The following is a 27,600-nucleotide window of genomic DNA, read 5'->3' on the forward strand; positions in this document are numbered from 1 at the left end:
AAGTAAATAAGACAGGAGATGCTGAAGCCACACACGCAGCACATATGGCCGGTGACAACAGTTCTCAATGAGGTGTCAGGTGACACGAGGATTCAAAGGAGAACTAGCACTTTCACGTAAGGAAGTTCACTGGAGCCGCCATCGTTGGAAGGATGATGGTAGGCAGATGACAAGACTTTGGAGAGAAGGTGTTACAGGTTGATTGCATCTCCCCCTAAAATCCAGAGGTTGAAGTCTGACACTCAGGACCCAGGAATACAACCTTGTTTGGAGTGAGGGTTTTTACAGACATAATCAAGTTAAAATGAAGTCATTAAGGAGAAGATAGTCATCTACAACCAAGGAGAGAGGCCTAGACCTGATTCTTCCTGCACAGACCTCAGAAAAAAACAGCCCTGCTGACACCTTCATCATGGACTTCTGCCCCAGAACTGTCAGATAACAAATAAATAAATGTCTGCTGTTTAAGCCACCCAGTCCTTGGTACTTTGTTACAGCAATCCTACCAAGATTGTACAGAAAGTGTGCAAGAGAGGGGCACCTGGGTGGCTCAGCAGGTTAAGCGTCTGCCTTTGGCTCAGGTCGTGATACCGGGGTCCCAGGATCGAGCCCCGCTTCTGGCACCTTGCTCAGTGGGGAGTCTGCTTCTCCCTCTCCCTCTGACCCTCCCCACTGCTCCTGCTCTCGCTCGCTCACTCTCTCTCAAATGAATAATAAAAAAAAAATCTTTAGAATGTGTGCAAGAGAAGAAAAAAAGACACAAAGCTGGTCATGGAGGTGAGCAGGAAAAATTAGTCCAATTCCCTTAGAACACAGAATGTAAGAAAAAAAGGGTAGAAACACAACAAAAAGAACTCCTATTCACCACCCGACAGTCCAATAATCAGAAACAGATATCTGAAAAAAATGTTAATATAGGCTCAATTTGCTTATCTGCTATACATGTTACATAATCTGTAACAGAACAAGTCCCCCAAATTAGGTCCACAGAGATGGAGAAAAAAATGCTTTTTCCAAATTACTCAGATTATGAAAAAAGAATAATTTGAAAGATTCTACAGGACCACACTATGCTTTGTCTGGGGTTGGTAATAGCCGGCGGTTATTTTGTGAGGGCAATAAACAAAAATGATAATCGAAATGTTTTTTTCAAGACCTCTGTGGAAAATAAGGAATCACATTTGACTGTGTTGATGAGATGAGTTTAAGGAATTAATGAATTACCTGTAAGAGTCTCTGTTGCTGATGGTGTCATGACCTGAATCTTCCTGTTCGTCTCCTGCCATATTAAAACAGACTCGTTTGCTATTTCTTTCTCCCTTCTCGTTGTCACTGTCTGGTGGTACTATGCACTCTGATGTCTTACGTTCTAATTTAGGAGAATATGTTATAGAAGACATAAGGCTGCAATGTGATATTAAAAAAGAAAATAAGTGCACATTTTCAAACTGGCTGCCACAGGTAAGTACCTTACTTGTTGAATATGATAGGCTTAGAAATATTTCTAGAGTGTTTCTGTTTCACATAAAATTAATCTTTGATTGTATTTAAAAACAGTCACATGAAGTTCACTTTTTCCTGTCAGAACAAGTAACAGAAACAGCACACAATTTAGCCTAGAAAACTGTGCTTGAAACCTGGTTCCACCACTTACTAGTTTTGTTATCACAACAACACTATAATTCTCTTTGGCATCTATGGAGAATAGCTAGCCCATATGATTCTGTGACAATGAAATGAGAATATACTCCAGTACATAAAGGGTGTCACCTCTCTCCCCTAGCCATTATCACTACCATCTAAAAATACCTAGACAACTTTAAAGTGCTACCCAAATATTAAACACTAAACGTGCTTACATATCCTCACTGGCTTACCCTCAGATATTAAAAACCCATCTACCCATCTACCCCCACCTTGGGTTTCTCCCAAGCTGTCTCTATTTGACAGGAAGAATATCATGTGGTCAATCCTTTCTCACTCCTCATACAAGCAGGTGTTCTGGCCATCACGACCATAAGACATTAAAGAGAGTCACATACAATGTGAGGACAGGAGGCAGCAGGGGCTACCCCCATATCATCCACAATCTAGTCACGATGGCATGTCGCGAATCTGCCCAAATGTAAAGTTCTTCCATTTGGGCTCAAGGCTAAAACACAATCTTCAGTTCTGAATTGGTGTCACCCTTATGTGGACTTTGGGCAGCAGGGATTCCATCACTCCAGATTTGAATGTTGGGCTGTAAAGAGTTTGTTAGTACTAACTCAAAATTATGCAAATGTGGAATCAGTCTTTGCTATCAAACAAATTGCTGTAAAACTTGCAAAATGAATTAAACCGTATCTTAACAAACGGCTCTTGCATGGCCTCTCCAGCCAACAATCACCTTCTCATTTACCAAGTACGGGCGACATTCTGTTCTAGTCCACAGCACTTATGTACGTATCTTCACGCTCATTTTTCCACAGCAATGTCATGTTTATTTCAAGACTATGAGAATGTCCTATACCTCCACATACAGCCCATCAAGTCAAACCCAATGCTGTGCACTGAGTAAATATTATGTTAAGAGATTTCACTAATTAGTTCATTAGACACATCTATTGTACCATGCACTGTTTTGGTGTTGTGCATACAGCAGTTTACAAAACAAACAAAAGCCCCTGTCCTCTTGGAGCTTAGGTTCTACTGGGAGGAAACAAACAATAAACAAGTAAATTGTATAGTATATCACATGGCGACAAATGTTAAAAAGGAAAATAAAGAAGGGGAGGGAGATGGAGCTGTGACTTCAAATAGTGTAGTCAGGGAAGGTCTCACTGTGAGATAACATTTGAATAATATTTTGGCATTTTATAGCTTTTAGGTACCAGTGAAAATCAGGGGGCTGTGTTACATTGCTCAAGGCCCTGTGAAGCTATAAATTATTTTTTAAACAGTTTTTCTATTTGCACAGATACTTTTATGTCTTGGAAGACAGATGTGTATTTATTTACTCCGTCCACCCAAAAGCTTAAAACATTAGATTAACTCTAATTACCCAAGCTCTACACTGCACAGAAAGATGAACTCTGAATACCAAAGAGGAAGGAGATGCAGGAGTTCTCATTTTGCAAGGAGTACTCTGTGCTTTATGTATCTTTTAAATTAGAAGTCATGGGACTGAGCATCCTCATTTTTTTTTCAAAGTCACATGAATTATATTCACATAATATAATTCACTGCTTTTCATTTTAAGCAGCTGCAATCATGCTTGCACTGACCCCGTGGGAACAAGTGTTAGGCTTACAAACAAATGATAGAAAAGCAGTGTTTCTGACACCATGCTTTTGCATAACATTTCCAGATTCTTAAAAGTAATAATAATGCATAAATTTAGCTTTATATATGTGTGCATACAGAAAGAGCTTTCCTTCACTTTTGCTCATATAAAATATTGAGCTACCTACTCTAGGTCCGTTAATTCTCAATTAAAATCCTGAGCGGCTCAATCTCCTTCTCATACCCCTGACGAATAAAGATTTTTGTACATAGTATCCTGCATCCACCTGTGTGTTCTTCTATTAAACTGAGACTTAAATATCACCATCTTTATCATTTTCATCACACCTAACATTTGTTGAGCTCTTATGCCAGTCACCATGCTAAGGACTGAATTCATTCAAACCTAAAACCTCCTTATGAAGTAGGTAGGACTATTATTATGGTGAGGATCCTCATTTTGGAGATGGGGTGAATGAGACACACACTTATATACATATACTTTACAAATGATGCAGAACATCCCCTCCCTGCCTATCATTTATACACTCTGGAGGGAGGAAGTCATTAGTGCTATCTACCACATCCCACTTCTCCTGGGCACATAGCTGGGTGGCCTCCCCTACCCCATGAGGGTAAGAATGACCATGAAACTTGTTTTCATCAGTATGACGTAAGTGGAGGTGACCTGAGTCCCTTCTAGGTGCAAGCCTTTAAGCAAAGGTGCAGCCTACCTCATTCCCTCTCGCTGATGGGACAAGAGACATTCCAGCTCATGGGGCTCTGTCAGCCTGAACTCTGAGTGAGGTCAGCGTGGAGCAGAAACCCTATGACCCAGATGGGCATGGAGAGCGAGCAAGAGAGAAAGCCTGTTGTTTAAAGTCTGTGAGGCTTTAGGGTTTTGTTAACATAAAACAAAAACCAGCTGTACAGAGAGTAGGATACCTAGAAGGATGCCATATGAGACTGGGATATAGGAGTATCTACCTTATCCTGGGGAAGTAGGCGGAGCCTCTCTACAAATCAGCATTAGCCTGACCCAGAGTGCCTAAAAGGCTAGCCGCAGACCTCGGGAGCAGCACTGACCATGCAGAGGTTTGACACATTCCAGGATCAGAAAAAACTAGTGCAGCTGGAGCTCAGAGACATGAGACTAAAGAAGATGACAGGGGCAGACTGTGTAGGGCTACACAGGCCACAATAATGCAGTATCCCAATGCCATGAAATGGTTTTAAGCAGGGAACTAGCATGATTTACCTTTACAGATCCCTCTGGCATCTGCTGTCTGTAGAATGCATTAGGAGGGCATACGTGGCAACTCCTACAGTGGGCACTAGTGAGGGGACAATGGTGATGGAGCGGATACATTCTGAGGTATACATTCTGAGGTATACTTGACCGAACTTGATAAGGTACTGGAGGTGAAGGGGCAGGAAAGAGAAGAATTAAAGGTAATACCCAGACTCTGGCTTGCAGAACTGAAGAGATGGGGGATACTTTCCTGAAAAGAGGGAACACCTTCATGGGGGAGGAGTCAGAGTAGCTTTCTGTAAAACGAAATCTAGAATTCAGTTTTGGAAACAAATTTTAAGTTTGAGATTTAATGTGCTATGTCCTTGTGTTTCATAACCCGCATCACAGAGGGACGGTAGGAATGAAATCAAGCAGTGCATGTACTGATAAAACTTGCCTGGCACATAAACCCCTATGATACATGTTAGTGCTTATGAAGCTGGGTCCTCTTTTCATTTTTTTTACCAGCAAAATGCTTGGGAAAACCTCAAAGATAATTCCACCGACAACCCCACTATTCCTACCCGTAAGCCCAGCTCACTAAGTGTCCCACGGTGCGGTTTGTTCATCACTCAGTCCGGGGCATCTGGCACCTATAAAAGGCAGGTCTGTTCTCAGCTTTCTTATCTTCACCAGCCCCCACGACTCTTTATTTGTCTCCTCCCTGAGAGAATACACAAACGCTGTATTCTGAAGTCCCGTCAATGGTTTTGGATTATCCACAAATTATTTTGCCCTTTACTTCTGTCTAGTACCTAAGTGTCATTACCCAGAAAACAGCCCATTGAAGGACAAAAGTATTTAGCTTCAATGAGACAGGAACTATAGAATGTTGAATAAATTTATAACATCACCTTATTTCATGTTAATAGACAACAAATGTGTCTCTAGTCCCATCTTTGGATCTGAAGGAAGTAGAAGCATTTAGTGGAATGTCTATGTGTTGAAGGAAATTTTATTTCTGGGAGAAGTGTTCCCAAGTGGCAGGGTAAGCAGACAAGCTCAGGACCAGGCCCTTTCCCAGGAACGAAGGATTTCTAGAAAGGCCAGCAATGAGATGTTGTGAGGCAATTTCTCTTAAAACTTGGCAGAGTGTCCGAGATCTGCTTCTCGGCTCTGCAGAGGCATCTATGTCCGACCAAGAATAATTACTACATGGTGAGAAAATTGTTTAGTAACTAGCTTTTCAAATAATTTGTCAAGCTCGACTGCACTGCAGTATCTCTGAACGGGGCAATAGGGAATCCGGGCACTTGGACGACTGCACTGTTTTAAAGGGATTATATTGCACATTGAATTATGTGGAACATATTTACATTTAGAATTAAATTATATGGTACACACAGAGAAGACCAAGGAAGTTTCTCAAATCACTTGCTCATTTCATGTCATTTTCCTAATAAACATGCACAGTGGGGGAAAGGCTTTTAGAATAACAAAGTGGGAAAATCTTAAGTAAAAATAGGTAATTATTTTAAGTAGTTTTGGTTAATAAAAATAGCTTAACTCCCCTAAATGAGTGCTTTAAATATAAAGCATTTTAAGCCAAGTAAAGGGAGCCCTTTGGCTCTGTTTTCTTGAAAATATATCTACATCAGCTAAACTTAAAAAAAAAAAAATCAATAAATTAACGAAGACAGCCAAAGTCTGGACAACTGCCAGGAAGTGCTGAGTAGTCAATGCATTAGAGGCCTGGTCTCCGAGGTAGTATCTGCTCAGGCACATCAATAATCCTGCCATTGGTAAAGGACTCATCTGAAAAGCAGGAATAATAACTCTTGGCCTGACTGGCAGTGTGGGATTGGTCCAGATGTTCTCCTAAAATCCCTCTGAGGGCTAGGATACATGATTCAGTGCCACTATTTATTGCCTTATTAATAAAGATTCTTACTCTGTACACATCCTAAATACTTTAGGGAGAAAAAAAAAACTGGTTTCTAAAATAGAACATATCATATAATAAAATTCCATTTATTAAATGAAACAAAATATAATGCCCTAAGATATTAACTTATGTGTCACAAGGTCGTTCTCAAAAAATCCAAAGTATCACACAATTGCTTAAAAAATAGCCCCCTGTTCTCTTAGCAGCCCCAAACTATTTAATTCATCTGTAAATGGGCAGTCACAATATAATATACCGATGTAGTAAACAATTTTTTTAAAACTAGCGTATTAGACACAGGAAAACAGAATTTCAAGTCTAAATTAACTCATAAAAATGTCAGAACAAATTAGCATAGTAAATAGTAACTATCTAAAGATAACCTTAGAAATATGATGCATCTAATATGGTGATTTTGATCTCTAAATTTTAAAGATGTGTAAAATAAGAGATCATGTCAGGGTGCTTGGGTGGCTCAGTCGGTTAAGGGTCTGCCTTCGGCTCAGGTCATGATCTCAGGGTCCTGGGATCGAGCCCCGCATCGGGCTCCCTGCTGAGCAGGGAGCCTACTTCTCCCTCTGCCCCTCCTCCCCACTCATGCTCGTGGTCTCTCTCTCCCTCAAATAAATAAATAAGATTAAAAAAATAAGAAAACATTTAAAAAAGAGAGATCATGTCAATTAAGATTTTATTAGCATAATGTCCAATTACCAAAAAGGATTAGAATAAGTTCTAAATATTTTACGTCAAAACTGAATTATCCAGGGAAGTATGGGATGATGTATGTGTGGGAATTAAACAATACACATCCGACAGCAATCTAAATGTCTAACTTCATAAAGAGAGCACGATAAAAAGAGGATATTGGTGTCTATGCCATTTTCGAATTCTATCAACTTCAGATATATTCACCAATTTCAACCCCTTAAATGATGAGCAAGCATAATGTTAGGCACTGCACTATTTTTTGTATTAATTTTTATAATTTTCACCACAAACTTGTAATTTGTTATTATTCTTCATCCTGTTTAATACATGAGAGACCAAGCTGTCCCAAAGCCCTTGTTCTTTGTACAGAGTTGCCTTGACTAGTGTGACACAGAATCACACACCATGATGTGGCAAATCATCCCACAGAGTTGAGGCAATTGTCCAACCATCAAATTTTTAAATAAGAATCAGAGTCAACCTCTTTGGAAAAGTTTTAATTAACTTCCTCCTCTTCTCCGTTCTTGATAAAAATTTCCAAATGACCGGCACAGCTATTTGGGTTATTATAGCTTAGTAAACCATTAATTCAATCAGAAGAAAAAAAAAAAAAAAGGGTCATTCATTGGTCATTGGTCCTAGCGAAACATAATTTTGCATTTACTCATTTAACAAATATGTTAAAGATTTGCTATATTTTATATTTTTCATACACATCTACTGATGTGCATTAAATACTGTGTTCTGCCCTATCAAGGATACCAGGAAATCTGTATACCTAGTTGGTACTCTTTCAATCGTATTTTTCAGTTTAATATTTTCACATTGAGACTTAGTGTTTTCTATAAGGCAGAATTTTGTCACTCTCTTCCCTGGTATTAAGTGCTTCCTTAAAATATACATGTATATAGTTGCCATGTTATATCACTCTTAAGGTGTTAGAATAAAGAGGATCTATATGATTCACACACACACAATCTTACATTTCTAAAAACGAAAGAGAAACTGATGGATGTTCAAAAGTCACATTTTCTATAGCTATTTTATTAGACACATTTAGAAGTACAGTAAATAAAATACTTACTCATCAATTTGACAAACACACATCTCCACCTCTTTCAGTGCAGTCTGAAGTTTGCCCAATAGTTTCTGATAAATATCTTGAGTTTCTAGGTCTTCTTCTTTTAACAAGTACCGGAGCCCATGCCCATCCTGCTGTCCCAGAGACAGACCTGAAGGGGCCGCCATGGTCGTGATTGTGTGTTGAATGTACACCATAGGGCTCAGTTTCCCTGAGGAGTTAAAATCATTCCAGAATAATATTTATGGCCTTTAACTTACAATAATGATCTAGTGCAATTCATTCTAGACACTCAGGCTTACATAAAATAAAATGCCAATCCAATGCTGAATTTAATTCAGGAATTAAAGCTTATGGGAGTTGTGATTAAAATACCCTTCAATCCCATGCTCTACTGTGCTGGTGTGGAATGGCACCGCGCATCCCAGAAGCTGCTCCCCCTGTAGTTTTCTCATAGTGATAGGGCCATTTCAGACTAGTGGTTTTCACAGCAGGATAAGCTGTGCCTGTCATACATGTGAGGAAAGCAAGAACAATCGTTCTTCTTGGAGGAAAAATAATAAAAATGCATAACTCCTTTTTGATTCTATAAACATTTATGTATAATTATCCAAATGAGTATAGAGAGGAACCCTGTCTTTCTAAAATTCAGACTTGTTTACACACCAGGAATTGATTCTATTTCAGGGACGCTGGCATAGTTAATAATTGCCTAAATAACTTTTTGTGATTTGAGAAAGTTTTGAAAGCTAACATACCTTGCTCAGATTTATTTTCTTTATCATGAGAATTGTGCTTCCTACTATCCAGCTGAACACCAAATGCACTCCCCAGGGAGGTTGATGTTTTGGGATAGGAAACTTCCATTATGTTGACATGGCAGTTGGTAGGGCAGAAATCACTGCTGTGTAGTGGGGAGATTTTAGATTTGGCCTGTTTAAAGGTGGGCCAGGCTCTATTCTTCAGTACACGTGAAAACTGTAAATTAAAGAAGAAATAAAGAGCAGCTGAACACACAGTGTTCATCACGTCCACTACCCATAGCAAAATGTTAAAAAATTAAATCATGTCAACTGGAGCAAGTGAACTAAATTATAAGTTGTTAGAAATTCAGTCATTATCTTAAAAGCCACACATTCTTAATAAAGAAAAGCAATATAGGCAGCAAATGCTTACAATTCTTTTGAAACTCTGATTACAGGTTAGATGCTAAAAGACATAAATTTAAGTGACCAATACCATTACTGGGACTCAAATCCACAGGCTGCTAGCAGCTGAGAGTCAAATCGGCATCCTCGGATACTGAGATAGGATCGCAACATTTCAAGTGAGGCAAAGTGGCAGAAGTGGGTAGCTGCCAGGTCAAGAGGGGACTATTCCAAACACTGTCAGAAAGCCAGTCCAAACATGAGTCTGTGAACAGGTTAGACAGCAAGGCAATGGTGCTGCTGACCCAGAGGGCAGGACAACAGGCAGAACCAACTGTACCTCCCATGCCTCCTGCAAATCACTGCTGAGCATTTGGGTCAGGATCAGCGTGAAGACAGGTGTGGACTCTGCTTTTATGCCATTGGAAATAAACTGATACTCAAGGGATTTGCACAACTTCCAAGAATGGCCACTCTACTACTTAGAACCTTACAGTCCAAATCCAGCTAATCCGTGCCATGGTCTGTATGGCCACCCAAAGTCTGATCTGCACCTAGGTTATTATCTTAAGCTCTCTTCCCCTTGCCCCTCGGGCTCCTTCTCGCCTTCACTCAGGTCCTTTCACATACCATCCACTCATTCTAGGTCTTCGTATGGGCTGTTTGGTGTGCCTAGAATGTTCTTCTTCCCTCATTGCCACACTTACTCCTTTGCATTTTCAACTCCTATGAAATCATCATCATGCCTACCGTAAGCCTTCATCTAGGTTCAATTTCCTTGGCTATGTGCTAGATTATAGCACATTGTAACCCTCCTTATAATTATGAATAATTTTTTTTATCTCTCAGTGGATGGTAAATTCCGTGAGAGTAATACCTATGTCTGTCTTGTGCACCATAAACAGCCATCTCATAGAGTTGAACTAGATTGTAGTTTCAAAAACAAAGGACTGAGAGCCACCAGCTACGTGTGTTTTAGTTACATTTAGTTTAGTTATAACTTATGTGATGCCCGGCAAGTCACTGTCTTTTTACCATTCTTAGTAAAATAAGGAATATGGATGAAATGATCTCTGTGCTCTCTTCTTGCTTGAAAACTATAAGCAGATCCTATTTATTTATTCTACTAGTAGAGTAGTAATTTGGGCACTGAAAGATTAAAAATTAAGACTAACACTGGTGGGCGCCTGGGTGGCTCAGTCGTTAAGCGTCTGTCTTTGGCTCAGGTCATGATCCCAGGGTCCTGGGATCGAGCCCCGCATCAGGCTCCCTGTTCTGCGGGAAGCCTGCTTCTCCCTCTCCCACTCCCCCTGCTTGTGTTCCCTCTCTCGCTGTGTCTCTCTCTGTCAAATAAATAATAAAATAAATAAATAAAATCTTTTAAAAAAAAAAGACTAACACTGGTTACTGTGTAACTTTTCCAGGTTAAATTAAAAAGTAAAGATGTGATATAAAAAATCACATGTTATAAATATAAGTTCACCATAAGAATATGTAATATTTTATCTGTATATGAAACTGGGCCTTCAAATCACATGTCTGAAGCTACATAGATCAGCAAAGTACAAGCACACAGTAGGAATCTAAATGAGAGTGGGCTGAAATGCAGGAAATTGTCAAAAAATTACTAACAAGTTTGATAATAATATATAATGAAAATATGCTAAACACTAAAAGAGTGGAAGTAATTTAGAGAATTCCTAGTCTATGCCCTCACTTTACTAATAAACAAACTGTGACCTGAAGACTTATCTGGGAAAGACCTAGAATTTAAGGCCAGATACAAACTTGCAGTCAGATGATCTTTTCCATTGTAGTTGCAGGACAAAAATCTCAGATAAGGCCCCCATGGCACACATAACAGCACATAAATTAATTTTACTGTGGCACAGCATTGACCATTATAGGCAGGTATACTTCTTTTGCCTTCTTTCATTTTATTTTTTTTTAAAGATTTTTATTTATTTATTTGAGAGAGAGTGCAAGAGAATGCATGAGCGGGGGGAGGAGCATAGGGAGAGAGAGAAGCAGACTCCCTGCTGAGCAGGGAGCCCAACTTGGGGCTCCATCCCAGGACCCTGAGATCATGACCTGAGCTGAAGGCAGATGCTTAATGGCTGAGCCACCCACTTTAACTTTTTACCTATTTATTCAAACATATAAAGAGAAGCATCTATTCCAGACTCTGCACTCAATGCTGGAGATACAGCCCTTGCCCTCATAGAGTTCATGGTCTGTCTGGTAGAGGACACAGGTAAAAACAATAAAATATTCTTATATATAACAATTATATTATTATAAGTATATGTAATGCATGTATATAAACATATGAACAACTATGTGCATATATAACAATTACATAATAAATATAATAGCCAGATAATTAGTAATTTGGTAGGTGCTAAGAAGGAAGTGACAGAGTGATGGGATGAGTTGTTACCAGAGTGATCAGGTAGAGAAGGGAGAAGATTCGCTTTCCGGCATGACCAGTTTCCTATAGCTTTCCAACATGTACCTTGATACAAATGCCTGTGAACATAGTATGTTTCCTCTCCCCATACACTCAGAAGGGGTGTGTAACCATGCTTAAATGTGTTTGAACTCTTTCAAAGAGTGTCAGAGAGGAAATTTCTTTGCTAAAGGTCTCTCTTGCAGAAGAAAGAGGCTTATGAAAGCAGTGCTGTCTTCCATCCTAGGCTGTCCCTAGGAAAGGGGGAGGTGAAGGAGGGACCCCATAATCATGGGTCCTGGAAATGTGTTGAATACGTTAAAGATTTTATTTATTTATTTGACAGAGAGAGACACAGCGAGAGCAGGAACACAAGCAGGGGGAGTGGGAGAAGGAGAAGCAGGCTTCCCGAGGAGCAGAGAGCCCGATGTGGGACTCGATCCCAGGACCCTGGGATCATGACCTGAGCTGAAGGCAGACGCCTAATGACTGAGCCACCCAGGCGCCCCTGTGCTGAATATGTTTTGAAGATCAAAAATGTACTCCTAGGGGTGCTGGGTAGCTCAGTTGGTTAAGTGTCTGCCTTCTGCTCAGGTCGTGAGTCCCGGGTTCTCGGAATTGAGCACCAAGTTGGTCTCCCTGCTCAGTGGGGAGTCCGCTTCTCCCTCTGCCCCTCCCCTGCTTGTGCTCTCTCTTTCTCTCTCAAATAAATAAATAAAATCTTTTTAAAAAAATGTACTCCTAGACATCATGCCTTAATCTATAATTGTGCCACCTTTCTGTAACACAAAACTAAAATGAGGCAGGCACAGCTCTTGTATCGGCTGTAGTACATGCATGAGAACACACTCTGGTCGGGCCATCCAGGAGTACATGGCCCTGCCAACACGAACCAGGCATCTTCCTTAGAAACATCAAAGAGAACATGGAGTTCATTCATCTGCTTTGGAGAAACTCACAAGGAAAGACCAAAGAAAAGCTCTTTTCCATAAAGGAAAATTGCAATTTTGTGATAAAGAAATGTACAGGGTGGGGGGAAGGTAAGGAAAATTGCAATTTTGTCATAAAGAAATGTACAGCGTGGGGAAAGGTAAGCTGGGACGCACAGCACTTTAAACCTATTTTGGGTAGTGCGGCCCAAACTTACTCCACCTTTATTCATCCATCCAACAATTACACATCGAGAGCTTTCTAAACCAGGCACTGTTCTAGGCATGTTGGGAAACATCAATGAATGAAACAGATTTCTGCCTTCTGGGAGGTTACATTCTAGTGAGAGGAGAGGCAAACAATAAACATAAATCAATTTTATCATGCTAGAAGATGATAAGTGCAGTTGAAAATAAAATGGAACAGGGCAAGAGGGCTGGGAGTTTCAGAGGTGACGTGAAGAATACATTGCCAATTGCAATCCTCACTGCGAAGCTGGCATTTAAGCAAAATCTTGAAGGAAGGGAGAGTTGGGAATGTGCGCACAGGAACAGAGCCTTCCCAGCAGAGTGAACAGCCAATGCGAAAGCCCCAAGGATGGTATGTTTCCAGGAACATCAAGAAGACCACTGTGACTGGAGCAGACACAGAGAGGGAAGGGAGAAGAGACAGGAGTAGGGAGATCATGGGTAGAGGGAAGGCACAGATTATCTAGGAGCTCAGAGGCCTTTGGAAGGATTTAGCTCTTACTTTGATTGAGAGTCACAGCCCCTCAGAATAGGCTGCCGGTGGGCAAGGGCGGAAACAAGAAGACCACTTGTGGGAGAGACGACGTTGGCTCACCTTAGGCTGTCAGTAATTGAAGCAGTGAGGAAAGGCAGCACGTGGTGAAGGTGGAGCCCAGAGAATGCTATGTGAGAGCCAGGAGTAAAGAATGTGCGCAAGGTTTCTAGACTGAGCAATGCAGAAGATGGGTCTCATTCTTAAGTAGAGAAAACAGCAGCTAGGACAAACTATGGAAGGAGGGCAGGGATCAGGAGTTTATTTTGGACACATGAAGTCTGAGATATCTATTAGACCCAAATGGAGAGGTCAGATGGGCCAGGAGATTGAATGTGATCATCAGGGGATGGAGAGTGGAGGGAGAAAGGGGGAGGGAGCAAATACTGAGCTCTGTTGCATGAAGAGGTCAGAGAAAAAAGAAGAAAAAAGGATAGGACACTCACTGTGACTGAGCCACCCAGGAAAAAGACAAAACCAGGCATAGGTAGAAAACTGCTAGAGGTACAAGGTCGACCGCATAGATGCCACTAAAACAAGGAATAGGTTGATGACAGTGAATGAGTTTTGGCAAAATATAGGTCGTCTGACCTTAAAAAGAGCCATTCCAGTTACGTGGAGGGGACTTGAGCCCATCTTGCGTGTGTTAAGAATGAAAGGTGAGTGAGACAGCAGGTGTAGACAGCAAGTATAGGGAGCTCTTCTCAGTACAGAGTTCAAGAAATGAAACAATAGGCAGAGAAAAATATGGGGGGGGGGGCGGTCAAGGGAAATATTTTTTAATCTAGGTGATATTAAAGCATATTTGTAGATTGACATGAATAAGTGATTCTCAGAAATGGAGCTGCAGGTTTCTATTGCATTGGTAGTTAATTCATAAATTATTAACCATGACAACACATTAATATCCAGTTATAGTCACTGACTAAAAATGAAAACTAATACAAAGGTAAGCAACTATATTGCAGATAGTCTCCCATTTCATTTAAGTGTAAAACCCCACTGGCATGGAGTTATAAAAATTCTGTATTGAGGGGAGGGGGACATGGAGAAAAATTTTACCCCCAATTTTCCTGATCCACAGATTAATTTAAGGATTATGTGGCATTAATAACTAAAGGTACTTGGAATGTTTCAAGTAAGACTGTGGATTCCTACATGTAATATTTTTGTGTAAATAGGAACTATCTCTTGAAAGCTCATTAAATATTTATATGGAGGAAGTATCCCTAATACACAAAATAAGCCCAATTATGGAATTATTCTCCAACAGAGACTGAATCTAGAATTAAAAACGGTTCTAAGGACGATTCAGGGTAAGAATGTTTCTCCAAACAGTGCATAGTTTAACGTCTGGATCACCCACACATCCTGCCCAGAGAAGATCAAATGCCTGCTTAGGATTCATTCAGGTCTCCAGTATAAGGTCTGAACTTCTCTCATACATGTGCTAAAAAACATCTGTGGCCTGTACAGCCGGCCAGAAAATCAATTATGATTGCAGCAGCCTGGCTATAGAAACTGCAGAAATCAACTTGTTTCTATTTTTAAAACCTAAAACTTTTAGAGTCAAAATAAAGGAAAGCCAGCCTCTTTGAGATTTTAGTTTCTATGGATACATTTTATTTTACAAAAAGAGGGGTGTTTGAAGCCTTCATCTGGAAGAAAATATATGTTACTAATAATAGTTTAAAAGTAAATTTGTGGAAATTAAAAATATATATTCACAAATGCTATAGTTTCTGTGGACATGCATTTGATACACAAATGGAGCCAACCTTATATAACCTAGTAAGGCTATTATTGTCTTAGCTATCTGAATTTTGTTCAAATAAAAAATATCCCTGAAATATTTTCCTGCTAACCTCGTTTCTCTATCTAGTGAGAAAGATAGTCAATTATTCTAAATATGTGTATGGTCAATAAGGGATGCTGAAAAGGATACCTTTCAAAGTGCTTAAGTCCTAGTTGACTACAAGATTCTCTTTATTTCTAAAATTAAAAATAGACATTGGGGAGGGTATGTGCTATGGTGAGCGCTGTGAATTCTGCAAGACTGTTGAATCACAGATCTGTACCTCTGAAACAAATAATACATTATATGTTAAGAAAAAAAAAAAGATAGCAGGAGGGGAAGAATGAAGGGGGGGAAATCGGAGGGGGAGACGAACCATGAGAGACGATGGACTCTGAGAAACAAACTGAGGGTTCTAGAGGGGAGGGGGTGGGGGGATCGGTTAGCCTGGTGATGGGTATTAAAAAGGGCACGTTCTGCATGGAGCACTGGGTGTTATACGCAAACAATGAATCATTGAACACTACAGCTAAAACTAATGATGTAATGTATGGTGATTAACATAATAAAAAATAAAAAAAAATTAAATTAAAAATAAAAGTAAGTGAGACAGCATTCCATAAACTGATACCTAGTCTGCTACTTGCCAGCTAAGTGACCTTAAGCAAATTCTTAATCTCCCTGCGAAAGAAGCAGATGGTAGGAGTATTCAGTATATATGGCTGTTCCGAGGTTCAAACAATAATGTACATACAAGAGCTTTCCACATTCAGTGATATTATTTTTATCATCTAAAATCACTGCCCATTAGCCTGTCCATCTCTGCTTGAAAAGCCTTCTAGGCTCTTAGTTACTTCCAAGAAAATGGAAGATATTTACTTGCCAAGATGATGTTTTTGAGAATCCCCAACACTTGGGGAAAAACCCTACCCCATCTGCTTCTAATCCTAATCCTACCCCCAACATACACTCTCCAGTTTATCACAAACTGTATTTTTGTTAAAAACCCAGGTGTTAACACCTTCATCACTCTAACCAATCCATCATAGAGCTGGATGTGTTCTACCTCTATGTACCACTTGAACTGATTCTTTTCTCTCCATCCCCAATGCTTCTCCATGAGACCAAGTCATCACTGATCTGCACTTTTCACAAACAAATTGGATTATTTTGTCACTCTAAAATATCACTAGAAAAATCAGATTTTGTCAGTTTTCTTTTTAATGGTATCCAACTCAAACCCTTCTTTCTAGTCTAGGCAATATGCCAATTCTTCATCAATAAAATCCGTCTCATTTCTACGTCTTTGCCTTCACTTATGAGATCTCTCTTTCTTCACTTATGAGATCTCGCTGTACTTGCATGCCATCTCTACTTCTCTTCTCTCTGACAAATTTTTCCAACTTGCAGCAGCTAGTAATTGCTGACTATTCCATCCACAATGATTTCTCCTTTACTGAAATGCTATTGCCCTTGTCGTCAGACCCATACTGTTTAGCTGTGTAGTGGAATTTAGCTGTGGAATTTGAACAATATATACGCTGTATAGCCTAGTGTCAAATTCAGGTAAGCACACAAAAACCGGATTTACAATAAAAGGGAACAAGGTTCAAATTCCACAGCTGTGCCCAGCTGCGTGCCTTTGGGCAAGTTACTTGACCACTCTGAGCTTCCGTCACCTCATCAATGAAATAGATGATGTCTCATGTCACTGTGTTGATAAAATTATAGAGCATATGAAAACTGTAAAATATCTATGCAATGCCTGACCCTGTAGGAGACTGCTGTAAACTGCTGTGTGCAACGTAACTCCAGGGAGCACCATCATCTTGAGCAGGTATGTGGTGCCAACACAGCCAACTGGTCATGGTGGTACCTCCTAGTAGGTTAAGTAGTCAGTATTATTATTACTTACTTCACGTATTTTGACCTTTCTTACAATGCAGATCATAAGTGTGGGAGGGCAGCCATCCTCAAGTAATAATGGACAACATAATAGGTACACATTTAGTAAATATATTTCCCTATTCTTCCCGCCCCATCCTGCAACAAATTTGTTTCTGTGAAGTTGAGTTTTTGACCCATACCACTGGCTTTCATTGAAGAGTGTATTAAAAATGTCTGTCACATAAAACAAATTGCTATTTCTTTTTCAGGGACATGTTTACGGGCGCTGCCCTGACGTTTCCTGGTGCCGCCTCCTTGAAATTCAGTGTGAGAGATTTCTTTTGGAACTCAAGTCTAAGAAAAGCTTTGCTTCTCTTAAGAAACATGTATAAATCACAGGGATGCTGATAAATATGTAATAGACTGTTTCTTTTTTTATTTTGGTTATCAGGAAGCTGAAGGTCAAATATAATATTCCACTTTAGCAACTAACTAGAGTCTTAGGACTTGCTGACCGTATGACCTTTTTTCCCCTGCTGGTCTGTACCATCACTGTAATATAACTTTACCTATAAATGTACCTGTTAATTTTCCACTAATATCCATTCTCTTTCTTCCTTTTATTAACAAAATTCCCTGAGTTTTAGTGGGGCACATGAATGCCCAGTTTGAGACATTTCTCAGCCTGCTTTCACTAAATGACTAATTGGATATGACAGGAGTGTTGCGTACAATTTCTGGGTCATGCCCTCAACAGGAAACTCTACTCTCTCCTTCCTCTTTTCTCTTCTGAGGGACTATAACTTAGACATGGTGCTGATGAGCCAACTTTGACCTTGTGGAAAGGGCAATGTCTTAGGGGAGACAGCAAAAATTGAGAAGGATCCCTAGAATATTATCAAGCCCCACCCCAATGGACTCCAGTCCAGTTGAACTTTCATGTGAGTGAAAATAAGCTTTCAGTTCTAAGCCTGTGTTATCTTGGTCCTTCTTACAGCAGCTGAATCAATACCCCACCTAATATACCCTCATCCTAATGTTTTGTTTTTACTTACATAGTTTACTTTTGTTCATGTATATTTCTTTAAGCTATTTCTACTACTTCTGTTGTTTGCATGAATGGAAAGAGAAAGAGAAATGAACCCCACACACTGACAAGTTTGACAACTAGAATCTGCCCAAACCCCTATCACACTTCATACAAATTCATTTCTGAAGTAGAATGATTCTCTTTTCAAAATGTGCTCAAAGGGGAATACTAATTTGCATTTGTTTAGACCTTTTAAATTTTACTTCAAAACACTGTCCTATCTTACACAGAAGGGAGAAGTAAAAAGAGAATCTTCTGTCCTTCAGGTTCAACAAGGCATACACATGGCATCTTTCCCAAACTCAAATAGGTGACCTGACCTCAGCAATCACGGAGAGAGGATTAACAGATGTGACAGTTAAGCAGTGATCTTGAGTATCATTTTTCTTCATGTGAATGGACTTATAAAAAATTAAAATAGCAATACATATTCAACTTCACAAGCTAAACATTTTAGGGAGTCTTAAAGAAAAACATGGTGATCCTTCTTCCCCTTGTCTGTAGTCTACCTGAGGTAATCAATGTTGTGGTATTCATTCTTGTATCTCCCTATTCTCCTATAGCCATATCTGGACATATATGGGCTTATTTTTACATAATATATCAGGAGCATAAAACATACACACTTAACTCACACTCATAAAAACTGAGATAAATAATGTTTCCTAGAATGGCTGTACCAAGTTTTAAACAACCAGCCTCATTTTGAGGGAAATAATTTAATTAGCTAGTCTCCTATTGATATAAATAGAAAAAAAAAACTATAGGATATATTTTGGAGATCAATTTCTATTAGTCCTACCTTGAAATTATATCTTCAAATCCATTTAATTTTCTCTGTCTCTCCCATCTTCACCACAGGCCAAGCTATCATTATCACTCACTGGGACTATTGCAACAATTTCCTCCTCATCTCTATGTCTCCATTCTTGCCCCTTGCAATCCATTCCTACAGAGGAATGGATTTTCTTTTTCTTTTAAAAACCTAAATCAGATGAAGTCATCCCCCTGTTTAAAAGCTTCCAATTGTTTCTCATTGATGTGAGAAGAAAATCCAAACTCCTTCCAATGTTCCAAAAGGTAAAAAGCTTCCACAGCTCTTCACACTGGTCCTTGCCTAAGCCTCCAGCCTTATGACTAACCACACACCCCACCCCCCACCGCCACCCTGGCTTTTTTTTTTTGCTTTGGGGCCTCTGTAAAGATTTATTTACTTCTTTGCTGCTTCCCCCACTCAAATAAGTATCCTGAGAGGGAAGATCTTCTCTCCTTTGCTGCCATATTCCTAGCACCAAGAACAGTGTTTGGCATATAAAATGTGCTCAATAAATATGTCAAATAAATGTACTAATCAATTAATTTCAAACAGACTGGGTTCCATGTACTTTTTGATTGAGAGTTCTATTCCCTCTGTTGAGAGAAAAGGAAAAGAACTATTGACTCATAATTATGTGGCCTGGATTTACATCCCAACTCTATCTTTTGCTAGTAATTTAATTCTTTAGGCCTCAGTTATTATATTTGGAAAATGTGGAATAATGAACTAGCTTTCAGGTTTATAAAGATCAAATAAGGTTAATGGATGTAAAGGCATTTAAAAAACTCTAAAATGTTATATAAATGTTATTATTTCAATAAACTGGTACATAAATAAGTAATGAAAATATCAAGAATTGAATTAAATTGGACATTTAAATAATTTAAATAATAATTACATGGGAAATACATACATAAAACTTTTACCTTTTTATAACTGGATATTCTCTGACATACGTGCTCAATTTTTTCACTGCAAATGGCACTGAATTTACTCTGAAGGTCAGTAGGAATCACTTCATTTAAAGAGTTAAGGCTGGTACAGTTTTGTACAAAATGTTCATCACTTTTAGCCAGGGCTTCAAGAATCTGTAGAAACACACACACACAGAAAACAAGAAAAGAAAACCTTCAAAATTAGCCAAGTAAAATTTTCACAATTCTAGAACACAGGGTGACTCTACCCAGCACACTTCCCTGAGCTGCTTGGGATTTCTATGTTCAGTAAAACCCTTGGAGTGAAGTGATGGGCTTGTGTGTTTGGCCTCTCATGTCTTGCCTTCTGCCAACTATAAAAGGTTGCCTGAGGGAAGTGAGTGGACTTCAAAGACTCCCTGCTGGATAAATCAGTATGCTCTGATGTGGTAACACATTGCCTATATTTTAGTCAGAGTTACTCAGAACATTTTTTTCCCCAATTTGGTAGCAGAACAACAAAAACTAAGGAAAACCAACAAAATGGCATCCTTACTTTCTATTGAGAGGCCAGCACAGAGAATGCATGTAACAAATGTTTGCTGATGAAATGAATAAATAAGAAATTCTCTTGCTAAAGTAATATCAATGATAGTTGCAGTGTCTTAGCTCCATCTGATAAAGCATCAGATAAAAGCATCCATATGATGTATTCAATTAATAAATCCTTTTGGCAATTTGAATCAATTGTAAGACAGCACTTGTGTGTGTTTATGTGTATACACACTATTGATCACTGAGAATTTCCAATGAGTTGAATTAATTATGTGTCATATTGATGACTGTTCAAAGATTGCAAGGATTGGTAACACCCTTACATGACATTTTTATAATATTGGATGAGGGATACAATGTATAGATGCTGTTTATTTGAACTCCCTCACCACCTCTACTTCCCTGACTTACAGAATATAAAGTGTGAGCTTTTTGTTTAATCACTACTCTAGATAGTAGAGCTCACTTTATCATTAGCCGTGTGCTCTTGGTTAAATTCCTTAATTTCTTTGATTTTCTTTTCTTCATGTGTAGAATGGAAATATTTACAGGATTTATACAGTTCATATATATAAAATAATCCATGTAACTTTGCAAATTTGAAATAGCTAGAAAAGGAGATAAAATGCTAATAAACTGGTTCCAAACTCTTACATGGATTGCCTTAGTAATAATAAGGGGTTGCATTTTGAAAATACAGATTCTATATCAAAAGATACATAGAATAATGGAATTTTTTTTGAGGTTGACTTTCAGAATATAAAACAAAAACATAAAATAATTTTTGAAATAGTGCATAATCTATCTCAACCACTCATATATAAAACAAGGGTTAACATGAAAAAATAAAAGTAGTGAAGCTATATGTCATATTTCTTACTTGTAATACCTGAATCCTCACCAGGTGATAGAAAAGCATGAGAAATACTAGAGCTCAGACCTGGGGAGGGTCCAACAGGAGTTTTACTGATTTACCTACTGGAAGAATCATGAAAAGCAAGCACAGGGTCACCTCTCAACCACATTTTATCCATTTGATGAAAACTCCCTTCCTCCCTCTCTATCTTGGTTTAATCTAAAGACTAAGGATGATATCCTTCCCAACTAAGAATTACATAAATGTCTGAGGGTCTATTCATAAATGGATCTCTAAGCTTTGTGAAATTTTATGAAATAAACATGAGACTTGCAGAATTTGAAGTTTCTTATAATACATTTCATGACTTCAAATACTTTTCAGAGGATTATCTACATTTAAAAAAGCACCACCTGTCACAAAAACCATCTGAAAGGTATTCATGACACTGAATCAACAGATGTAGCAAACTTAACTAAATGCAGAGAAGCCTTTGCCAAATCAACTAACATTTGCCTGGGCAAGAGTCCCATCTAACTTCACACTGTGCTCCAAAAGAGATCAATAAAAAGAAAGGTTGTACGCATACCGAGTAATGGGGTAAAAAAAAGAAAAGAAAGTTGAATGAGCTGACAGCTATTTACATTTTTTAAAGTGGAGGTGGGGGAGGGTGTCAGTGACTTTATTTAGAACAAAATCCCTTGTTTTGCCAGGATCACGCATACCTTGGCAGTTAGGCTGAAGAAGCCTTTGGGCTCGATCATCTTCTCCACCACGTTGCACTTTATCCCAGCTGTGCTGTCATACTCATACACGACACCATATTCCAGGTGCACGTTATCCACTGTTAGACTCACGTGCTCCTTCTTCCCGTCAATGATGGCCATGGTGTTAAACTTGTCAGTCACCTCTGGAACAGAGACAATTTTAATTCAGCAAATTCAGGAAGGGTTTGTTAGTCTCTTCAAAGAATTTGAGTCTCTCCGAATAATTTTTAAAGATTTCTTGAAAGGATGGCTAAATCCGATGGTCTCGTTAACATTTTTAAAAACAAGAACACTTAAAAAAAAGAAAAATATGTTGAAGTGATCCAAATCTCACCACTCTAACATGACTAGTCTTTGCACATCCATTTTGGTCTATGGACCATATGTATGCCTATTTATACCATTATAAACATTATACATACAATTTTATATTTTTTATTAGAAGCATGCATGACTTAAAGTCAGGGCTCCTAAAACTGTCTCAAACATCGAATGAATATTTGTTCAAAGCAGAAAAAAACATATAAAGCCATTCTGAAGAAGCAGAAAGGAGGTGCAATAATCATTTTTTTCAGCAGACAGGATGCATGAATTTTCCCAAACAACATCTTCTGCAGATAGCTCATTGAGAAAATTTGTCATTGTTTGCTATAATAACATTTTCATCTAGACTGTCTTCCTATCGGTCTTTGGCCTACAATCAGTCAGCTGGCATAAAAACACCTAAAATCTCAAGCAGGAAACTCCTGAGAAACCTAACAGCAAATAGTAAATTAGCAAAAACAGAGTATTAGTTAACTAAAAACAATTAAGTCCTAGAATGGCAGAAATAGTAAATATAAAATAGGCAAAAGCAGAATAATGGTTTATCTTAAAGTAACTGAGTCCCAGAAGAGCTAGAAATAAATTATCAGAGCATCTCATCAACCCTTTCACTGTGGCACTAATGATAATGAGCAAAAAAAAGCTAACTCTAAATGAGGAATAAAGACCTCACGATAAGGTCCTGAGATTTGTCCTAGTTTAAATAATTAAGAAAGTTGGTATGTCATAAAACCTTGGTGCTCCAATGTGGTTGAAATACTTCTAATATCGTCCATGATCTTAGTGGCTCATACCCAGTGGCCTTCCAGGAGTGGGGGGAACAGAGTTTTTGCTGAGTGCTCCCCCCTCTTATGATAAGTGTGTATAGGGGATTATGTAACTGGGCTGGCTGGAAGAACCTAATAGTACAATAAAAATGTCCAGAGTTATCCACTAATAATGTAAATGGAAAGATAACAGAAAAAAGGTAAGAGAGGGTTCAAGGACTTCTGTGAAAAAGTGTTGAACCAATAATTCAAGGTATTTGTCAAATGCAAACATAACTTTAATTGCCTCCATCCCTTTACCTTTGGTGAAGAAGCCACTGAATCCAGCAATCTGCTGGTTATTTCACTGAGAAAACGGAAATGGTCTGAGTCCTTATCAAAAGATCTCTTTCTCTCATTTCTACATTATTAGTTTGTCTCTTTCATTATAATTAATGTTAGAAGACAGTAAAAATTACTTGAATCAAGAATTTTCAAAGAGACTAGAGACTTTCTTTCTAAACTCAGGCTTCAAATTTTAGTGCATATACAGATCAGATCTTGTTAAAATGGAGATTCTGTTTCAATAGGTCTCGGGTGGGGCTGAGATTCTGCATCCCTCCAGTTGATATTGTAGTTTCTAAACCACACAGGATTAGGAAGGTCTATACAACGTTTAAACTCAAAACAAGGAAACACATTATAACTTGGGTTTGAATCTGCATTCTACAATTTACTGGCTTGGGCAAATCCCTTAAGCTAATAAGCCTCAATTTCTTCTTCCATAAAATAAGAATGATGACAATAACACTACTGAGAGATTTCCTTTTTTGATGACTTTATGAGATAACCCATGTAAAACACTTAAAGTGCCTAACAAAGTATAGTAGCTATGACATGTTAGTGACTAGCTATTATTACTTATGTATTTACATAACATCTATTTGGTGATAATGATTTAAGAAAGTGGCTTGAATATACAAGATTTTCAATAATAGGGACTAGACACAGGCACATTGAAAAAGAAAACTCTATAAGCAAATGAAGAGAAAAAGAAGGAACCCACCTTCTACTTTGCAGTCAAAAGCATCCCCTACTTCATCTCCAGGAGGTTTGGAGTTAGACTTTTGAAGGTCTTCTTGAGCGCTCTCAATGCTATTATAAACCCATTGTATGGAATCTTGCTGGAATGAGGAGGGGGAAAGAAACCTCAGAGGTATTAGTGGTTCTAAAAAGGCATATCCATTTCACAAACCTGCTTTAGGAGAGTTGACAATCTTATTTATTCTTCTAGTTTATTTAAAGATAATAAAATTTGAAAGAGAAAGAAAATCAACATCAGAAACTAATAAAAAGTCAATGGCAATTATATTATTTAGCAAATTGATTTTTTTTAGGCTTGAAATTTTATCTTCCAAAGATGTTTTTAAATAGGCTGTATTTATCAAGTGTCTTACTTAAATGCCTCAAGTATATCTTAAATTATAAATTACATTCTTAAATAAATAAATGCCACATGGACAGTTTTCTGAAGAATCAATCATCTATCACTATACAAACCACTTAAATGCTCTCCGGACACATATATTTAATCCAGTTAATGCTTTTTTGAATCAAACCAATAAGAAAATTGGAAGAACATCTTTCATTTCATTGGGTTCCCAAGTGATGTAACTATTTTTTAATCCTTCCATATCATAAATCATCTTATATTTTAATTAAAATAGCAGTTGCAGGCTTATCTAAATAAATGAGAAAGAGGAAGTGGCCACCAAGTAATCGCTTTCAGGTCTGCATTACTTACTTTAAAGTTCATACCTTTCCTAGGTCAGATGATAAACTGAATTGCACTACTGAAGTGCGATATAATTTACATTTTTCTCTTGTATTAACTTCACAATTGTGTTTCATTATTATATTGCTATCCAAATGCTAGTTAACATTTGATCATTCAAATACACCTTGGTAACCTGTTGTGACCCCTAAGGAACCACATGCTCTGGTATCCACACCTCTGTGTAGCTCCTTCCCACACTGACCCAAAGCTTGGTCATGGGATCTGATTTTCCCAAAGGGATATTAGTAAGCATGATATAAATAGAGTTGATGGTTTTATCCCCTTTTCAAATGCAGATACCGTGCAGGAAGGACAATCCGCTAGACTGGAAAAGGAGGCCATGTGGAGGAGCTCAGGAGTGAGAGAACATGAGGAGGGGAGTTGCAGAGCCCAGGTGTTCCCAGAACAAATTCGCCACATCAGTGCCTTCACAGGAACCAACACTCAATCGATCCGCAAAATCAAGGGAAATAATCAATCCCTGTTGTTTTAAGCCACTAAGTTTTCGGACAGTCTGTTTTGTGGCGATGGATACGTGATAAAGTAGGTTACTCAGTGAATTTTTCTGTTTATTGCTTTTCTTTTTTTAAAAAAAGATATTTTTTATTTGGGTGTTATATGTAACTGATAAATTGTTGAACACACATCTGAGACTAATATGTACTATATGTTGGCTAAAAGAATTTAAATTTTAAAAAAAGATCTATTTATTTATTTGACAGAGACAGAGAGAGAGCACAAGCAGGGGGAGAGGCAGAAAGAGAGAGGGAGAGGCAGGCTCCCCACTGAGCAGGGACCCAATGCGGGGCTCCTTCCCAGGACCCTGGGATCATGACCTGAGCCGAAGGCAGACGCTTAACCAATGAGCCACCAGGTCTCCCTATTTATTGCTTTTCTTAATCATTTCACTAACCAACTCCTCTCTAAGAAGGCAGTCAAGGAAAATGAAAAGGAATGAAACTCAAATCAATCTGGCTACTTATCAAAATTCCGATTGAAGGGGAAAGGTTTGAGAATTTCAGAACTGTCTTTTTAAAAAATTCATGCAATAATACATCTCAATAAATATTTATGAAACCGTTATCAACCAGAATAACCTATGAGTCTATGCATGAATTCCAATTTGCTTTGCTAGTTTGACCTTATTAATAAGCAAAATTGATGAGGTATTTTCTTGTAGGTTCAGTATTTTGCAGGATGTCAGTCCTGGCCTATGAGAAAATAACCACTTCTCTCTCTGGTTTGGACATAAAGTCATATTCTCAAATCCAGAAGAGTACTTGGCTATGCATGAAGGAAAAAATACAAAGCCTCTCCTCTAAAATTCCTTTTACATTTAGTTGATTAATTTGAGAGAATTTTCTCTTATAGCCCAATATTCACTGTACCTCATGGGATAAGCTTTGCTTAAAATTAGGATTCTAATTTTATTTTTCTCTAGCACTTGAAATTTAATCAGAGGATAATGCTTAGAATTTTAAGTAATGACAAGTACATTTTGGTATTTTCTTTCAAAAGCTAAATCCAATTACTTAAATAAATATATCCAAAACTTATTCACAGAGCCTATAAAACCCACAAAGACACACAATGACCATTAAATATCCTAAAGCATTCGCAAGGGTCAAGAAAACAATTCAAACCTTTGGATTTCAATCTGATAAACAATTGGGTCCTTGAAAACTCCTATCATAATGCAAATGAAAATACACCAGAGCACTTTTTAAACCGGTGGTAATACTGTTAACAATAAGATGCAATCATTTTAAGCATAACTGATTATAAATAATTATGCAAATAAAACGATCATCATGAGATTTACAATGCTGTGCTTTAATGTGAACTTAGAAGCACAAACCGCACACATCCCTGGCACTATCTTGTGTTGTCCTTTACGCCTTCTATGCAAGTTTGCAATGAGATCTGAGTAAGCTGCAGGGCAATTTACCTTCATTGGTCTTCTGTATTTCCTGCAGGCTGTAACATGTGCAATAACACTGGCATGGGTCTCTTTGCTGACATTGATTCCATTTACTTTGATAATACACTGTCCAGGGTGAAGACCAGCCGCTGCAGCCACAGTTCCTTCAAATACAAATGAGAAAATTGCCAAAAATTTGAGGAATGAGATTCATTTTTATCACACAGGCAACAAGGAAAGCAATTTTAAAATATAACAGAGATCTAGCTAGTATGTTCTTGATAAATTTGGTTCTGATAGCAATGCCCTCTCAACATTTTTCATCTTCTCATCTGGCCATTCAAACTGTGATTAACAGAATATTCTCCCATCTCCCTACGAATGAGTTTGAAGGGATATTGTAAAGTGACCTTTATAATGCTAATCAGTTATTTTCCCTCTCAAATGTCTAGTCAGTCTTAATTTTCTACATATGCATATATAATGGCAAAATGGAAAGCCAGAAACGTATGCCTTATTTATCTTTCTTTAGTTTATAAAATCTCCAAATAT

General features: G+C 38.3%; 1 protein-coding gene across 8 annotated transcripts in view; it reads right to left on the reverse strand.

Annotated features, from left to right (window-relative positions):
- The window catches only part of PREX2 (phosphatidylinositol-3,4,5-trisphosphate dependent Rac exchange factor 2), a 283,867-nt gene that overhangs the window by 105,724 nt on the left and 150,543 nt on the right, over window positions 1-27,600 (reverse strand). For 7 of the 8 annotated variants that reach the window (XR_004908454.2, XM_078072312.1, XM_036064630.2 and 4 more), the window contains 7 exons: window positions 27,076-27,212; window positions 24,357-24,474; window positions 22,179-22,363; window positions 20,055-20,216; window positions 8,991-9,210; window positions 8,236-8,443; window positions 1,225-1,404 (listed from right to left, as the gene is read on the reverse strand). Coding sequence is in view for 7 of the 8 variants with exons in the window: in XM_078072312.1 (XP_077928438.1) it covers window positions 1,225-1,404; window positions 8,236-8,443; window positions 8,991-9,210; window positions 20,055-20,216; window positions 22,179-22,363; window positions 24,357-24,474; window positions 27,076-27,212 (1,210 nt within the window). In the remaining variant the exon portion in view is untranslated. Of the gene's footprint in view, window positions 1-1,224; window positions 1,405-8,235; window positions 8,444-8,990; window positions 9,211-20,054; window positions 20,217-22,178; window positions 22,364-24,356; window positions 24,475-27,075; window positions 27,213-27,600 lie in introns of those variants that run through there. The other variant, XM_078072315.1, reaches the window with a different exon arrangement.

This window comes from Halichoerus grypus, chromosome 5, assembly GCF_964656455.1.
Source record: "Halichoerus grypus chromosome 5, mHalGry1.hap1.1, whole genome shotgun sequence".
In the NCBI taxonomy this organism is placed as follows: Eukaryota; Metazoa; Chordata; class Mammalia; order Carnivora; family Phocidae; genus Halichoerus; species Halichoerus grypus.